Source organism: Phaethon lepturus, unplaced genomic scaffold (genome assembly GCF_000687285.1).
Source record: "Phaethon lepturus isolate BGI_N335 unplaced genomic scaffold, ASM68728v1 scaffold40566, whole genome shotgun sequence".
Lineage (NCBI taxonomy): Eukaryota > Metazoa > Chordata > Aves > Phaethontiformes > Phaethontidae > Phaethon > Phaethon lepturus.
This window is the reverse complement of record NW_010549119.1, coordinates 1-17,640: the sequence shown is the minus strand read 5'-3', so window position 1 is coordinate 17,640 and position 17,640 is coordinate 1. Positions and strand designations below refer to the sequence as shown.

General features: G+C 36.1%; 1 protein-coding gene across 1 annotated transcript in view; it reads right to left on the bottom strand.

Moving 5' to 3' along the window:
• Positions 1 to 14,557, bottom strand: part of AP3S1 (adaptor-related protein complex 3, sigma 1 subunit) — a gene marked incomplete at its 5' end in the record, with an annotated part of 28,148 nt that extends 13,591 nt beyond the window's left edge. The window contains 3 exons of the mRNA XM_010290173.1: positions 4,139 to 4,210; positions 11,829 to 11,940; positions 14,466 to 14,557. Of these exons, the coding sequence (XP_010288475.1) occupies positions 4,139 to 4,210; positions 11,829 to 11,940; positions 14,466 to 14,557 (276 nt within the window). The remainder of the gene's footprint in view (positions 1 to 4,138; positions 4,211 to 11,828; positions 11,941 to 14,465) is intronic.
• Between the last annotated feature and the right edge of the window lie 3,083 nt (positions 14,558 to 17,640).

The following is a 17,640-nucleotide window of genomic DNA, read 5'->3' as shown; positions in this document are numbered from 1 at the left end:
GCCTGCCCCCATGGCTGATCCTGCTGGGAGCAGCCTCTGCTACCAGGCACCTCTCAAGGCCTGTAAGTGAATTATCTTAGGATTTTATTGTAAAAACATGTTAATTCATGATGTGGAGAGAGTTTCAATGCTTCAGAGCCAGAAATTTTCTCTATCCATTACGGACAGGAAATCAAACTTTCTGGAAAAAGATAGATGTAGATAATTAGTGACAATTTAAGTGTGATGCACATGTCAGCAATATTAATTGTCCAAAAGTGTCTGTCTTTTGTACCTAGTGTCTCTCCTATTCATACATATGAATAGGAAAGAAAACAAAAATCATGTATACATATATAAGAAATTAGGAAAGATCAATTCATTGCATACAATGGTTTTGCATTAGCCAACTTTATAATAGCCATATTATGAAATTGCTCAGGAACATTCTAACACTTACTACTTCTCACATGTAGTAAATGCTTTAAAGAGTAACTGTGGAAGGACCACAGGCATCCAAACAAATCTCCAAAAGTTTTAGAAAACAATATCATTAATATTAATGTTCTCTATCATTACTTGGATTCAAAGAGATACCAGACATCACTGAACCTATTACTTAGTGACACATGGCCTTCCACTATGAATTTACAGCACATGCAGTAGCATTTTTGCATACCGTTTTAAAATACGGAAAGCATGTGCAACTGCCTGTGGACTGGATTTGGTTTTGGACCATTTTGTTAATTTATTTGTTTTTGGTTTAGATTTTTTTCAAACCTGGTAGAAGATGCAGAGATATTGCTTAATAGCTGCCAGCAAGAGGCAGTATAATAAAACAGTACTAGCAAAAGTTTACCCAGATATGAGCAGTAGCAAAACATACATTTTTAATATTAACTATTTTTTCTTTTTCATTGCAAGTACATATTGAATTAACAAATACAGATTATTTTTTTCTACTTTTCTACTGAAAAAGTCACTAATTCTTTTCCTAAAGAAACAAAAAAATTTATGAATTAAAAAAAATTTAAGTGACAATGAAGTGCAAAATAGACTTCAACAGTGTATTCAAAACAGTGTTTCAGTGAAAGACTGAAGGCACATGGCAAACACCACTTACATTTATGTTCTAAAATAAGTCCAGCTTTTGAGAACACCAACTTTTCAAAATGTAAAATTGCTATTTTTATAATAATAATTCTGAGGTGTTTTTACAAAAATCAGGAGTGCTTCCTACTTCTGTTCTATGCGCCGTCTAAAAGCAGTAATGTGTGCTTTAACAAATGTGGAGAAGGAATGCATCAAGAGAAAACTCCCAGGAAAATTTGGCAAACACATTTTCTTGTCTTCAAGCTGCAATCTGATTCTAGAAGGTTCACCGTTCTGGTCAGATAATAAACTCTTGGAAGAGATCATGATACTCCCAGTGATATTTCAACAGGTGCCAAAAACTTGTGGAAAAATGGAAGTATTTCCTTACAACCCTAACTGAATGTATTTTAGTATTTTAGTTGTAAAAGATGCTTATGATAGCGTTCTGTGACATCTTTTCCATCAGAAAGTGTTACACTCCTGGACTCAGTGTAGGAATCAGTACAGGACTGAAATAAACCTCTTCCTCTGGAAAGTGTTTTGCTCCAGCTATAGCAAGTTTGTTTGTTTGTTTTTAACACAGCTGATCTGTAAAAGAGAAGCCCAGTTCTCTCCTGTACAAACTACACTCCCCAACATCTCAAGTGCCCATCTGCTACAGCACGTAAGAGACACTGTCTCATTCCCATCTATATTCCATTCTCCAAATGAATTTCTAGTACTATACCAATATTCTTCTTGAATAAGCATCTCTCTTGGCTCCAGATTACTGTAAGCCATCACTGAGTCCTCTACAACGATGGCTGCCTGATGAAGGTAAATGTTTCCTTACAGAAATGCCACATAAAATGCTACTAAAGAGGCAACAGCTGTTGAGATTACATAGTTTAACTCTTTCACATGCTACATCATTTTTTTACAAGGTATTTCTTGGTTTTTAGGCAGTTGAAGCAAGAGGATTGGAGGAAAGTGACCTTCTGCAACTCCATCAAGAACTGAAGACACAGATCAACTCTCATCCAAATCAATTAGTCCTCACTTTTCTCAACACCAGACCACTCAAAATACAAATATTTGAAATGTTTCACCCCAAACAGCTCCCACATGTAAGTACTCACTATAACTAAGACTCTCTCTAGACCAAACATACAGCAGCAGTTGCTGTTTTTCCCTATCGGACACTTGAAATCTATTAACAAGCCAGGTCACAAATATCTGACAAGAGAAAGTGAATGTGTTGTAACTCAGAAGACTCAATGCATTTTGCTTCTTGACAAGGTGACCTCATCAGCAGTTTAAAGAGAATTTAATGATGTAATCTCACAGATACGTACTCCTGGGTTTTTTTAATTACAGATCTACAAGAATACTAATGAACTTAAACTGTACCAAATCAAATGGTTTGATCCTATGTTATGGTATACAGTTAAGTCTTACAAAGCAATTACACAGGAGGGGAAAAGCAAAACAAACACAAGAAAGAATAGAGATGACATCAGATTAATCACAACTGCACAACTAATGCTACTGTATTGCTGGTAGTAGCCTTGCATTACTGCAGAAGTTCAGCTTTCTGTATTGTATTCTTTTGTCAACTTATGCTCGTTAAAAAAAAAATCACTGCACTAGTTAATTCCATGTTAAAAAAAAATTTTAGTTTACTAAAATATCTAATTAGTATTCATGGTTCACATTTTCCTCAGAGTTTGAAAATTCTGGCCTAAACATTAAATGGGATTCTCATGCAGTTTTTTAGTAAATCAAATTAAACACTTAAATTTGATCTCCCCTTTGACAAATAGCTTTCAAGAAGAAAATATAATCTCATAGGCAATACAAAGTAACTTATTCTTCAAGAAATGTAACAGTTTGAAGCACCTAAATTCTCTACATTTTATTAGAAAGATGTTTCTCCTATAAAATGTAAAAGACTATCTATGTTAAGTAATGCTACTGAATGAAACATGCTAAAGCAACAGCTTGGACTGCATAGCAGCCAAAGTATTCTGCAGCTAAAGATAAAGATCAAACTCCTTGCCACAAAATGATTGCAGTACTTGGGTTCTTTAAGCTCAGAAGCCAATATATAAAGTAAAAAAGAATTTGAGTGGTTTAATCTGCTCTTTTGGAAACAGCCAACATACTCCATACAGGCTAGAAATCCTAATGACTTGTCATGAGCACAGTGTCAGTTCAAACACCTACTCAAGGTCGTTTGCATTTCACTGTCTGGTCAAGGTACAAACAATTATTCCAAAAGAACCTCCTGATTTTGAAACAGAGTCAGTTCCAAATAGTTATTGAAGATACTTAACTTGTTAGTGTTTGTAGTCTACTTTTAGTGATTTTTGTCTTATTTTCCCTATGTGTTTTTTGCAAAGTTGTTCACAGACAGGGAAAGGTGACTGCACAGAAAGCAACAGTAGGCACAAAATGCAACTGAAGGAATAAATTCTGTGTATTCAGTTCTCAGCATGTTAGGTATTATACCAAGAAGTGCCAATGTTCTTTTAAATTAAGATTACTATAGTAATATAATTTCTTAAAACTAGATTAAGAAATAAAACACTTGTTCCTGATAGCTGGGAATATTCAAACAAGATAGTTTCTACATGTTTGAAAAAAGACATCATGTCTGCTTGAGATTTAGAAGAGAAAGATCCACACAGCATTTCAATTACATAATCATAGCATTTGAAAGGCAACAGCCAACCTTAACTAGAAAACCCTGTAACAATTTCAGTTCTGAGTAACATAACACCTAACCATAAACAAAATAGAACAAATTATCTCTTGAAACTAAGTCCTTCTCTGAGAATATTCAGATGTCTCCAATTCGACAATGATATGTGCAGTAACACTACGTAAATCTCACACATTATTTAGTTTGCCTCAGAAAGACATGTCCCTCCATAGCTTTCAAGTCTTAAAAATATTATGTTCATAGAAACTGTCTAGATTTCACTGACAACAAAAGTAGAATCACTGCAGAGTTTAATACCAAGTATCAGTTGAACCAAACATTTTACTTGACAAGAAATATTACAGGAGCTCATCACAGTACCTTGTCTACATGGAAAATTAAATCCAGTTCACAGACATTTTCAAAACATTTGTCTAGTGTTTCCACAAATACCTGCAAAGAGGGAAAAAAAAGCCAGAGGTGAAGCTTTAACAGAAACTCAATAGTTCCATTAGGTGTGAGGTTTAACAAAAGCAAATACAGAAAATACACACTGGGCAGATTTTAAGGCATCTATATTAAAATATAATATAAAAGCATCTATAGATGCTTTATAAGCATCTATAGAAAATTGTGTCATTAACATTATTATGTCAACAGTATGTTATCTCTAGAGGGCAAAACTGTATGCACAAGTCAGTTTATGTTATAACTCTGCTGAAAGTCACACAGCTTTAAACAATAGCCGCATCTTGAAAAACCAGTAACATCATCTATGCTACAATTTTCTCAGCTGTGATTAAAGTGTTCCTTCCCATTCCATTAGAATCAAATTATTAAGCAAAAATCAGCTAGTTTTTTTCATTATTATTATTATAATTTTTAACAATTACTGCATTGCAGGCATCTCCTGGTCAACCAGATTACTGCTAATTTTGCTACACAGAGACACATATGCAAAGCAATCTGTCAGCATCATGCAAGTTTGTCAGCATTACAGCTTCCAGCAACAGTACAGCAGCTTTCACCTGGTTTAGACCTGCTGAATTCAGGATGGACCAAGGGAAAAGGCAGCTGTCTTAACGCCACACCAGCTGATCCTGTCAGGCATACCACCACATAAATTTAGAAAAATCCAGCAGTTTGTACTAGGCAAATAACCCTTCTCCCTGAATCAAGAATGTAAGCACACAAAGCAGAAAAATCCAAGCAGCTGCTGAAGTCCAACCACCAATGATCTCTGCTGAAGAGGGACTGGATGTTACGCTGCTCTGGGTACTTCTGTAACAGATTCCTCAGTACTCACGTTAGCAGGTTTTGGTACCCTAAGAACAACCCAGCCCCCAGTTAGCCAGATAACAGACAGCTGGCTGTACTTGCGCTCCCAAAGCTCCTGAATGCCAGTCACCATGTGCTTGTGGTGAGTGCCAACAAAAGACTCCAGTCTTTGGGAGGTATAAGCACAGTCCCTTTTATGCAAGGCATAACTCCTACTGACTTAGATGAGATGTGTCAAGATCTCTAAGTTGAACACATGCTTGAGTTTGAGAGCTTAAAGTCCTCGAAATTAAAAGACATTTCTGTAATAATTTACAGATCATTTATTAATGACTAGTAAGTAAGCTGCAACTTGCGGGCAATTTTAATCTCAGTTTTATATGTTTCAAGGCTGTTTTGTCACAATGTGAGTTTAATAATACTAAGTTGTCACTGTATGTAATTTTTTTTTTTTGCAATTCTAAATTCAAACCCTAAATCTCCAATATGGAAGAAGTTAAACACCTGGTTTTGATTCTCTCTCTTTTCAACATGGTTTATTAATGCCATTTTAGTCTTAGAGAGGAACCAGATTTCAGACTGCCTAGGCCCAGAGAAATAGGAATGAGAAGCTGTGTTCCACTAACAAAAATAAAGTGGCTAAAAGGCCTGCTTCTATAGATACACATTTATGGCTACAGACCCAGTGAAACAAGTCTACTTGACATCGGCCATTTCCAGTTGTCTACACTGCATATCAAGAAAGATTACTTTTACATCTGAATTCCCAGTCTCAGATCCTGCTTGCACTATAAAAGAGAAGTGGATCACACTCTGCTCTTGCTATTACTACTACTACCAATCTCCATTTTCAAGTCAAACTACATCTAACTGATGGTCCATCCATTTAGAGCAAGGATTATTCTTCAGCTGGGAACATAAGAGTATTTTCACAGACGGACTCAAGACCGTAAGGTTCACTGACAACAATTAACTGAGTAAATGGATATGCTTCTGTTAAATTATACTGAAGCTAAGCAAAGCAGATCTTTTTTTTTTTCTTCAAGCAGTTGTTAATTTGTTATGATAAGTGTCTTCTATGAAGAAGGGAAAAAAACCTTCTAATTAAGCAGAACAAAATACATAGTTCATAACTGTGTGCTGCAAGACAAATGATGAGAGACATTCTCTTACTTTCCTTGTATCTTAGGAGAATGTGGTTACAAGGACAGTGCTGTTTGGTATTAGCTGTGAGAAGAATATTGGAAATAAGAGTGTAAATGTAACCTTTATTCAAAAGTTTTAGTTACAAGAGATAACAGTTTGGCACTATTTTTGAAAAAGGAACTATTCCTCATATACATCACCAAGTTTGCATATGTACATACTCTGACTTTGACATCCATCTAGCTCCTTGGAAAACAAAATGAACACATTGAAGATAAAAGCAGCTCAAAAATTGTCAAAAATGGCCCCCACAGATTTAGTTGCAGTATATATGCCCACACATCAAAAACACCCAAGTTTAATTTTTGTGACCTTAAAATCACTAGGGCTTCTCCTATAACAGCACTTGATTCATAGTTACAACGGTTACTTTTAAATCTTTACCCATTATATAGTGACAACACCACACACTGAATGAACTCACACATCTCTGCTTGCAATGCATGAGCAGTAATGCACACCAAACATTTTTTTAATCTAAGGGAAATCAGCTGGCACTGAGTATTTTTCAGAGTGATTTTTCACTGGCTAAGGATTTCTCATGGAAGCTTTAGAAATTTCCTCAATCTTCCATGCATCGTGGAGGGTTTCCTCAAGAGTAATGCCAGCACTGACAAGGTATACATCTATTACGAACAACTGGTCTTCAAAAGCATTAGTCTACAAGGTAAACTAGATTTTTTACACTAACATTCCTTGACCTATTTTAAGATGCCTTCAAATAATCAGTACAGTAAAAAAAATTAGAGCCACATTCATCATAATTTTAGTTGAGAGTCAAATGAATTGCACACTATGGCAAGCAGGGCTAGAATTTAAGTACTTCAGGAATTACTTCAGATGCTACAGATCAAAATAACATACCAATTGTTTCAGGACACACACACTCCCCACACATCAGTTCAAATGCACTTTATGATGTTATTGGAAAAGAAACATATACACAGGAGTCAAATAGCAGGAAAATAAGGATGCATGCACAATGAATTACTAGCTCCCCCTTGTGCTTCATTTTTGAAAACATAATCTTTTACAGTTCAAAGAAAAACCCACGCACAGTTCCATGCAAGCAAACAGGAAAAAAAAAAAAAAGGAAAACACCCACACTTTTCTTCTGCTGTAAATATGCTTTAATAAAGCCAGATACACACCTGAAGAGTAAAGTATATGAATCAAAATACCACACTGTTACTGGATATATACAAGCCAGCAGCTCTGTATACTCAGCAATACGACAAAACATAAAACACCACTTTTACCATAAAAAGGGCTCATTTTTTAACTAGGCAAGTAAGACAACAAAGGAATAAAACATACATTAATATTGGGAAGATAACAAGGCTAACAGAAAAATCAGAACACCTAATCAATTAAATGCATCTGATGCTAGAATGTCGTACGCTAACAAAAGCAAGCACAAAAAATGAAGTAAAAACACAGAAGTAACTCATATCAAGAATATCCCATCCTCCTTCTTAGGCTAAACAGCAATGGTAAACCTTAAGACAGAATTAATTCAATCTGCCCTTGAAGAGTCCTCTACTTTATTGCTTTTGACTGTTCAAATGCCACTTGAGACTCCAACTAGTTTAGAACATAATAGTCTGACCATATAGTCACCTCTCCATACACAAGACTGGTTTCTCTTCTGCTTTAGGAGTTACCTTTAATAAGTCATCATTCACATATCATTGCAAGCATATGAAATCGACTACAGTGTTTCCACAGCCTTTCTAATTGGGAAATCCTTGGAGCAGCCTCTGCATTTCCCCACACTTACACTGACATCCCAGGTTTTTTTCAAATTTTTTTTTTTTAAAAGTACTCATAAATTATACAGAGAATGCCAAGATTACAGTATCAGGAACGACTGTACAAGTCCTGCTGATTAGTCAAAACAGAAGTGTGTTAGGTCTTTCAAGCAGAATTAATGCATTACCAATAAGGCTTTTTAGGTCATAATGTTATTTTGGTTCTTAATTTCTGCCTTTTACTTTCCACCCAACTCTCAAATAAACAGTGTTAACTGAGAACTAGTTAGGGATTTTTATGCCAAAATACGTATCCCGGTCATATGCCTCTCCCTTTTTTATTGAATTAGCGTAAAAGCATCTTGGGTCAGGATGATTTATCTTTAAGCACCGAGAAAAACATCTTCCATGAACTGCACTGTATTTCCTATATGCATAATTTACACTGAATCCAAAAGACTGCAAAACCTACCAAGCATAGCACAGATGCTGACCTATCTCCCATCCAATTATCAAAAACAATAAACAGCATCATGTCTGTATTTTTTAAAAAAATGGGACAAAAATTAACAGTATGAATTTGCCTGAGGTGTTCAAACACATGTAGTCTGAACACAGTATAAAATATGAGACAAAGGTCTGTGATTGGTAACACATACACTGCATTCATTAAGCCTGAGCCAGACATACTTACCTGTGAAACAGCTCTGACTGAATGGTGATATGTGGCCTTCACAGTAGTGTTACAACAAAAACTTTATGCTGAAAAGAGCTGCAGACTGACATGCGTAAGCTAACCTAATATAGATTTATTCAGTTTACAAGACAGAAAACCCTTAAGTGCCAGACCGAGTTCTAGGTTCATTTCACTAGTTTATTTTCAGGAGACCACAAACTGACCCTCTATATAACTCCTTGTGTAAACAGTTCAGTATATGTATGAGTCATAACAAACTCCAGATAGCTTACTCTTACCTGTGCTGTCTCTGAACTATAGCAAACAAAGATGTATAAAAATGGTTCAACATTTTTCAACAAAAAACAGACAAAGCTTATTTGCTTGAGTAGATGTGGATGTGTACACACTGCCAGCCTGTGTTGCATGTGGGGTTGAGATGTAATAATAAACTTTCTGGGGGCACTTCTCCAGTGTAAGATACATTTAATTCTGGTTGCTATTGCTAAGAGGATTAAACAGATCCTTCTTGTCAGGCAGACTGGAAATTAAAAACATTTAATTAATCTCTGTATACTTTCTACTATAATCAAATGGCTGAATTGCAATGATCTAGAGAAATGGGAATACTAAACAGCTGCAGATATTGTGGTGAGACTGTATTTATAAACATAATTATATGGGTCAGAAAAGTGTTTCTATAAATAGAAATAGCATTCCTATTAGTTCTGCTTCCTTCAAGTAATTATACTGGCATGTAATTAAACACCAGGGCATAATGGGTAAGATGTGAAAGATCTCAGATAAAGACTGAGAGATTGAAATCCAGCAAAATACTTCTGGTGCAAGAAGGAACACAATTTAGAAAAAAGTTTAAGATCTCCCTAATTCAGAGAGTTTGTATATATACCTATATACAAATATAGATAGTAGTAAGCTCAAGCAATTTGCTTCAAAACTTTACAGTAAAATTTAGGTTACACTGTGTAACTGGAAGCTACTGATGTGGCATTTTTAATATATCATAACAAATAAAAATCTTAGTTGAACCTGCATAGTGTCCCTGCAAAATACAGGGACAGTATGATTGACCTAGATCCTGTCCTTATTATTTGGTTAAACCCAAGATATTTATAATATCCATTTCATCTGAAAAACATCCCTAAGTCACATGAAATATTAACATGCTTCTGTTCTCAGTTCATAAATGTTTTAGCACTTCCAAGTAAGAAGACACACTAAGCAACACGCAACTATGCAACAGTACACAAACTGGTAAGAACAGGTAATTCCACTGTACACCTCAGTCAGCAACTTGCACTGTTCAGATATTGCAGAATGTTTCTATGACCAAAGATGATATAAGAATCTAGAAGCAAAGTTTCTTTTCCTGTTACCCACACATCCACTCAGAAAGACCATTTGGATCTACTGTCCAGAAGAGCACTAAACACTGTAGAGCTGTTCTGAACACTAATAGGTGACTATGAGAAGCTACCCAGCTCCATGAAAGGTCTGCAGGGAATTGTGAGGCCTTTATAGCTCACAGTACTTTCTGAAGTGAAATAATCAGTAGATACAGACACATGTCTCAGGATAACACAGATTTGACTGATGTAATAGATCAATTCTCCTGATGTACAAGCTTTTGAAAGGCTTAACTGTAAGTGATCATACATATATATATATCTCTCTGAGACCCATTTTATGTAAAGACTTAACATCACTTCATAGTGTGAAACTATTTTCTGCCACATCTGACTGCACTAACAATTGTCACTGAAATTGTTTATGTGCAAACTTCAGGTTGAAAAATCACTGGTGTAGTCATAGTTCTCTTGACGCAAGAGTGTTCCTATTACCACACATGATTTTGTTGCTGAGTTGATACAGATATATTTAAATCATACATGCTGTATTGGGAGTCTTGCAGAAGACATTATGGTTGAGGAGTTAGTGGTCTTGAACAGGCTACGTCCACTCTATTGGGCTTAAGAAGCCTCTGTCTTATTAATGTAATCTATGACTTAAAATGTCTTTGGGAAAGGTAAACTGTAGGTGGATCAATAGAATGTATTGATCCTGGTAAGAGACCATTGCACGGGCAGGAGTTAGTGATCCACATAACACTTCCCCTGCGTAAGTAAAGGCCTGTGCCGTGGCTGCACAAATTCCTTGGCTGCAGGATAAAGTCAGCCAGCTTACTGTAACAGAGGAGCCTGCAGGCAGCTCTCACTTGGTACCAGTGATTATACCATCTGCATTGCCTTGTCTGTACCTCAAAATGGAGCAAGAAGTTCTCATGAGAACATCTTTTAGGAAGAGTTGTTTTCTTGTGAGGAAATTATATAATAGCTCCAATGTCCAGAAAATGGAGAGTTTCTCTCCATGGACAGGATCTGCTCTGCACAGTGCACCACGGGAAAATCCACCTGGGCTCCATTGGATGCTGCATGAACATGGGATGCGCAGCATCTGAAGGGGTGTAAGACTTACTATCTACATTCCTCTTCTTATTCTATTAAACAGTTATCTTATTAAGTCATTTTGTTGCCAAGCCCTTCTTATTGAGATCCACAAAGAACTTGTCCTGGCTCTCTTTCTCCTCACCTCTCCCCACCCCGCCCCCCAGTGCAGAACACATGCCTAGGGCAGCATTTGCACCCATTTTCTAAGGTACATCTGACCAAAATCCTATCAACCACAAGGAAAGTTTCATCCAAAGACATTTTGAATGTGTTAATCCATTATGTATTTGTAGTGAATACATATGTGTGTTTATATACATACACTGAGCTTTATGTATCAAAGTCCTCATAATCCAAACTTGTTTAGAAAATGGTTGAACTACACCACATTTAGCTGCAGCTAAAACAAAGCCCTGAAAAATTGCAGAAAAAACCAGATGCTGATTGTTGAGTAGGTTCCAAATAAACCATTTCCTTACTTTCTCCTCAACTTGGGAAACTTTTTCAAAGACAGTCCAGGAAACAGCAAACAATCTAAAAGTAATACTCAGCACTTTGGGTGCGTTCTCAGTACTGACAGTCACCTTCACTTCCAAGTATTAGAGAAAAAGACACAGCTAAATATTGTAGTTCTAAGGTACCTAGAAGTAGAATTCCACTTACCAAAAAAACACAGCAGCAAAAAAACTTACTTGTATGAGGTCTAAAATGCCAAGCTCACTTTCTGAAGAATCCACACAGAAGACAAAATACAAAGTGGCATAATGTCGGTAAATTAGTTTGTTATCAGATCCACCTATCAATCTAAATGAGAAAGAAAACAGGAAAGCTTAATTAGCATCTCAGGATAAGCTGAGCAAATACTCACAGTTATTTCAGTTAATAGGAGGTCTATTGTTAATGGCTGGCTGTAGCTTTCCCAAATCCAACTATGTAACAGCTTTTATCTTGTGATACAATTACAACGGAAGAATACTAAGTACCAAGACAGCCCAAGTTACATTAAACACACAAACACTGTTATTGTTACCCATATGGATAGTAATTACATGAACATATGCACGTTTTTATTAAAATAAATTCAAACAGACCATGCAATTTCATCAAAAAACAGGTATTAAATGTACTCCCATTACACACTAGTGGGCACTGTTCAGGGAATAATCTGGTTTACAGATTAACAGATCTTAAGCCTATGAATCCTCCCCTGTCCTCTCAGAGGAGCATCATCAGAAAAAGGAAACTATAATGCAGACTGGCATTTGGATTACAGAAAAAGGCTTAAATCGGGTTTATGGTCCACTTAATAACTAAGAACACTTTTGTGCTACAAAGTGTTTATATCTTGAAAAATAAGACTGTACTACAATCAGTAGTTTGTGATGCAATGTTAAAGTCACAGAAGGAATTACATTTTTATGGTCTCACTAATCATCAAATTACTGAACAAGAAGAGAAGAGGTCTGAACAGGCATTTCCTGCTACTCTTCTGCTATAGCCTTCCCAAAGAAGGTACATAAATCATAAGAAGAGATGTTCTTCAGATCCCCAACATTTCCTTTGAGCAGCAGAAGGCCCACTCAAATAGAAATCAAAATATTTTGTAGCCTGAACCTACATGGTTATGAACATCCAGAATTCCTCCTTAATTCTGCACCAGAACTGAACCACCTGCTTGCTGTATCATAACTCATCCCGTTACTTTCTGCCTTTATCATAGGGAGAGAATATGTAAATAAATAAAAAGAACAAGACATCTTTTAGGTCACCTTTGTTTAAGCATATTGATATGCATTAATGCTTGGGTGGGGGGAGGGGGAACCCTTTGTTCCTGAAGAGCAGGAACTACATTTAAGAAGTATCAGACAAAAGTATTACAAACAAACGTGAAAGTGGAAAGAAATGGCAATTAAATTTTCTTCTTTTGTGCTTTATTTACCCAATTCTTTCAAATACTTCAGTACATGGATTTAGTATATGTAAACTGTTGTGGCCTTTGGGTAAACTGCAAACTATAAAGTGATCCCTGTCCTAAAAAAAGAAAAGAACAAACCTGAAAAAATGTATTGAAATGGTAACTCCAGAATTGAGCAGTAGGAGGAAAACCAGAGTGGTGTCCTCTGTCTTATTTTCTTTTTGTTGCACAGCTGTGATTTTTTTTTAAAAGCCTCCAAATGGCTTCTGTCTTTCACTTACAGAAGTCAAGCCAGCATGTTTCCAGCTTGAAATAATCTCAAAAAAACTCGTGATACAATGACCAGTTGAGTAGCTGGAAGATAAAAATTTTAGTTTAAAAATAGTAAAATAAAAAATTCAGGAATCATCTTGATCAGGAAAAAGACATCATGGTCTTTTGTGTACCATCTGACATGGTACAGCTAAGCATTTAACTTGACTCTGCACACAGAAAATTTAGGTATTAAAATACGAATTTTCAGTAATGAGAAATTTCCGTAATTACAATTTTTAACAGGCTATGACAATCTCTGTGTTTAGACTGGAGATCATGAGCTTACTCCATCAATTAGACAGAGTAAACCCTTTCCTAGAAGGTGGGTTTGTAACTATTTACTCTTGATGACTAATATCTCAAAATAAAACACTTTTCCATTTCAGAATTTCTTCTCTTCAACTAAAGCAAGACCACATTAATAAACAACCAAGACGATTCAAGACGGAATATTTTTTTTGTGTGTTCTAGAGATCGAAGATGTAAATCTGGCTTTCCTCCTACCTTGCTCTACCTATATTAATAAAAAAAAATTTGGTTGAAACTTCATTAGTCAGCACATTTAAAACATATTTTTTTTCTTCCTAGTTTATATAGCAAGCCTGAAAAAGGCTGAGGAATACTACTACCAGACACTGTCCACTCAAGTGTTAGGAGCTCAAGATAAAGCACTACAAAATAATTTAATTTTCTCAGTGGAGTATGGCAAATACCATTGTCTCTTGAAATCAGACGAAGAATCTTTAGCTTGATTATAGCAAAACTCGTTAGGTATCATCTGCCTGTTTCTTCCCCATCTTGTGTCTGAAACAACTACTGTACTAGATATGGCACTGTGTCAGTTACAGCACTAGAAAAAATTAGTTTCATGGCCTAACTCTTTTTGATACACACACACATATATATATAAAAAAAGTATGCTTCAGTTTGTAAAGAATATGTATACCTGGTGTAACATGATATTATTTTTTGTGTACTAAAATATCTCAAGTCTCAAGGAAATTACATTATAATATAACTGTTTTTACAGTTATAATCAGCACTAGTAATATTTGCTAGCCAAAAAGTATTGGGCATTTATTTCAAACTTGATACTTACAATCCTCCTTCTAGGAAATTACAGACATTTTCATCACGTTTCGATACTAAATGGAAAGTTTCTCTGATAATTTGTTGCTGCGTATCTTCACTCTATGAAAGAAAACATATTTTGCTATCAAGCTAAAATGGATTAATTAACAATGCACAGCACACACAGCTAATAAATAGAACACAGATTGTATCAGCACTCTCCAACTATCTACTTCTGAAGCCTTAAAGCTGCCCATTAACAAGCTGCATATTGTTTTTGTCATTTCAACACAAAAAGACATTTTTGCAAGTTAAGTTGCAGAAGAATACGTAACTGAGAAACAACTGTGAAAAAAGTGATATAGTTTTTAAGAAACTTCTAAAAAAGCCCCATCTAAAAATAGTTTCTTCAAGTAAGTAGGAAGTCTTCTCAAGTATTCTGAATTTTTTGTATCCCCATTGGACCCTGAACAGGTACAGACATGCATTAAAACCATTTTCACCCATGAACAGGGGGAAAAACGAAGTCTCAAAAGGGGTGGGAAGCTAAAAATCCCACAATACATAACTCTCTCAGAAATAGCTTAAAATACAATAGCATCAGGAGCAACAAGTTCTCCTAAACCGTTAACTTTCTTTCTAGCAGATCAGAAACATCACTGCCGAATTTGAATTTGCTTGACTCTTCCCAAGTCTCTACTGTGACTCCATCATTCCTGCACACTTGCTTTTGCTACCCTTCTGTAAGAGTGAACTCATTTATCAAGTCTGTACTTCCATAGTAAAAAAATTTAGACACAACTCCTAAAATCCTGCATTTGTTTTATAGCACAGAAGCATCAAAGTCAGCATTTTAAACCACTACTTGAACAAACACTCTAAGCAAAACTGGTGCACGTATCTTAAAGGTGATTTCAGCTAGAACAGTGCAGTACCCTGCACAACTGCTAAACAAACAAAGCCTGGATTCAGTGTGGTTTGCATTCACCACCTTAAATTCAAAATTTTATTTTACAACCAATCTCTAGAATCCACAAAGACATCAGCAAAAAGCCCCAGCAGAAGTAAGCTGCTCCACAAAATACAGAACAAGAAAGGGCAGGTTCCTCTACTTGTGTGGTTTGTGTTCCTTAAATTGTGCCTGCCTTACTCTGCTGCAGTTATCTCGGCCACTTCCCCCTTATTTTCTATGGTAGCAACAAAGAGACAATATGTCTTATTTTCCTTAGGAAACTGAGACATTGACTATTTAAAATAACTTCTGTTTTCAGAATCTGCCCTTACTCACGAAGGTGTTCAGAAACTTATTTTTAACTGTGAAATTATGGCCACAGGTCTATATCCTGAAACATCAAACCACAGCACATAGTTTCTTCTTCCTTAATCACCATGAATTATTATTTTTGCTACCTAATCGCAAAAGATTAACAATTTCTTTTTATGCAGTAGAAACTCCTTCCATTCTCATACATATCAGGCAAAAAAGCTACACACTTTTTGTAAGTTTTGGTATCATGAAGCACACAAATACCTCTTTCACAGACATGACCAAATTTATCTCTCTGGAAAGCAGGAGATGCTTCCACTTGTGGGAAAAAACTGAGATTTGCCTCCAGTACTGGTTTAATCAACATTAAAGTATGCATACGTTTCAAAAATTCCATAAATAAACCCATCTTACTGAAGTCACACAAAAAAAGATAACCAAGACAGTGGCACCTCTTTCTGTGCACTACACAGCTTTAGTGAAATCACCTAATAACACAATTTCTTAGTTTCACTTGCTATTCACATTTTCAAATTTTCAAGGTGCTCTGTTTATACAGACATATTACCCTACTTTAAGCATTAAGGATTTGTTCTAATTCCAGTTACGAAAGTAGTAGAGCAGAACAGAGTTGACAAAAAAATCTGGTATTGTCCTGCCAATCACTCTTCTCCTTTCCCTGCTTCTTCTCCCTCCCAGGGCTTTGATTACACAACAGTAACAGAAGACACAAAAAGATAATTACATTTCAATGGAGAATGAGAATGGAAGTTAACTGTTTCACATTAATGCAAGTTTTGTACACCTTTCGGAAGTCCTTCATCTACCTATTTAATTGTTGCCTCCACACTGACAAGAAAAAAAAGAGAAAAAACCCAAAATTTCTTTAGTAAGTTACTGTAGTTCTGCAATGGAAGTTACCAAGAACAGAGTGGGGATGCACACAAGGGGAATGCTTATTAATATGTGTAGGTGACAATATTCCATTTTAAATTTTAAATTAAAAATGGTAAATGAAAAACATCTGCATGGTAACCCAGAACTGATGAGAAAGAAGAAAATGGGTTCACAAACATATATTAGAAATTCCTAATATTGCCTTTCTAAGGAGAAGGGATCAAATTCAGTCATCCAGAGCAATGACCTGTATCAGTTACGCTCCTTTAATTAAAGGCCTGACAGTGCAAACTGAAGCGTCACAATCATCATTTCTCCTCTCAGATGCAGAAGACAGACAGATCCTTTCCAATAAAAGCTAAATATTACTCTGTAATAGCCAGAATTGCAAGTAAGTGGCCACAAATCCAAGTAAGTAATAGCACTACTGAAAAATAGTATTTTATTTACATAATTCTGGGAAGCATCAGCTGTTTTCTTGTATGTTAATGCCCAAGGCCAGTCCAAGCAGAGCTTAGCCTATTTGCCAGGAAATATGGTACATGCTCAAAACACGGCCTTAAAATTTTTAATTAAATCAACTGTTTCCACATTATTTCTTAATTACTTGTGGCTACCCTTTCATTTCATTCAGATCAAATGCTTGCGCTGCATTTTCAGAGCTGCTCTGCTATTTGCCTTCCCCCATGTAAAAGCATATACTTTTCTATTTCATCACATTTCTTTTTCATTTCAACTGTATTTTTATAGTACTCTGAAAGTTTCAAAGGGAAAAGGCTCTGCTTATTGAGCCTGTGAGTCCCGTCCCGTTCTAACACCTCTGCCACAGCATGGAGACACGCAGCACTACGTCAGAGACGCCGAACGTCAGGCCAAAAAGCGTGGCCGTTTAGAGTAGCGCTTCCACAAATAAGCTCGGTTCCGAGTATGCCGTTGAACGAGGTTCCCCTCCCCACCTTCACTACTACTAAAGGACAATTTCCCGTGAAAAGAACATTGGCGGGGGAAACAGCCTTCTTCGAAACCTCACTTTCCTGAC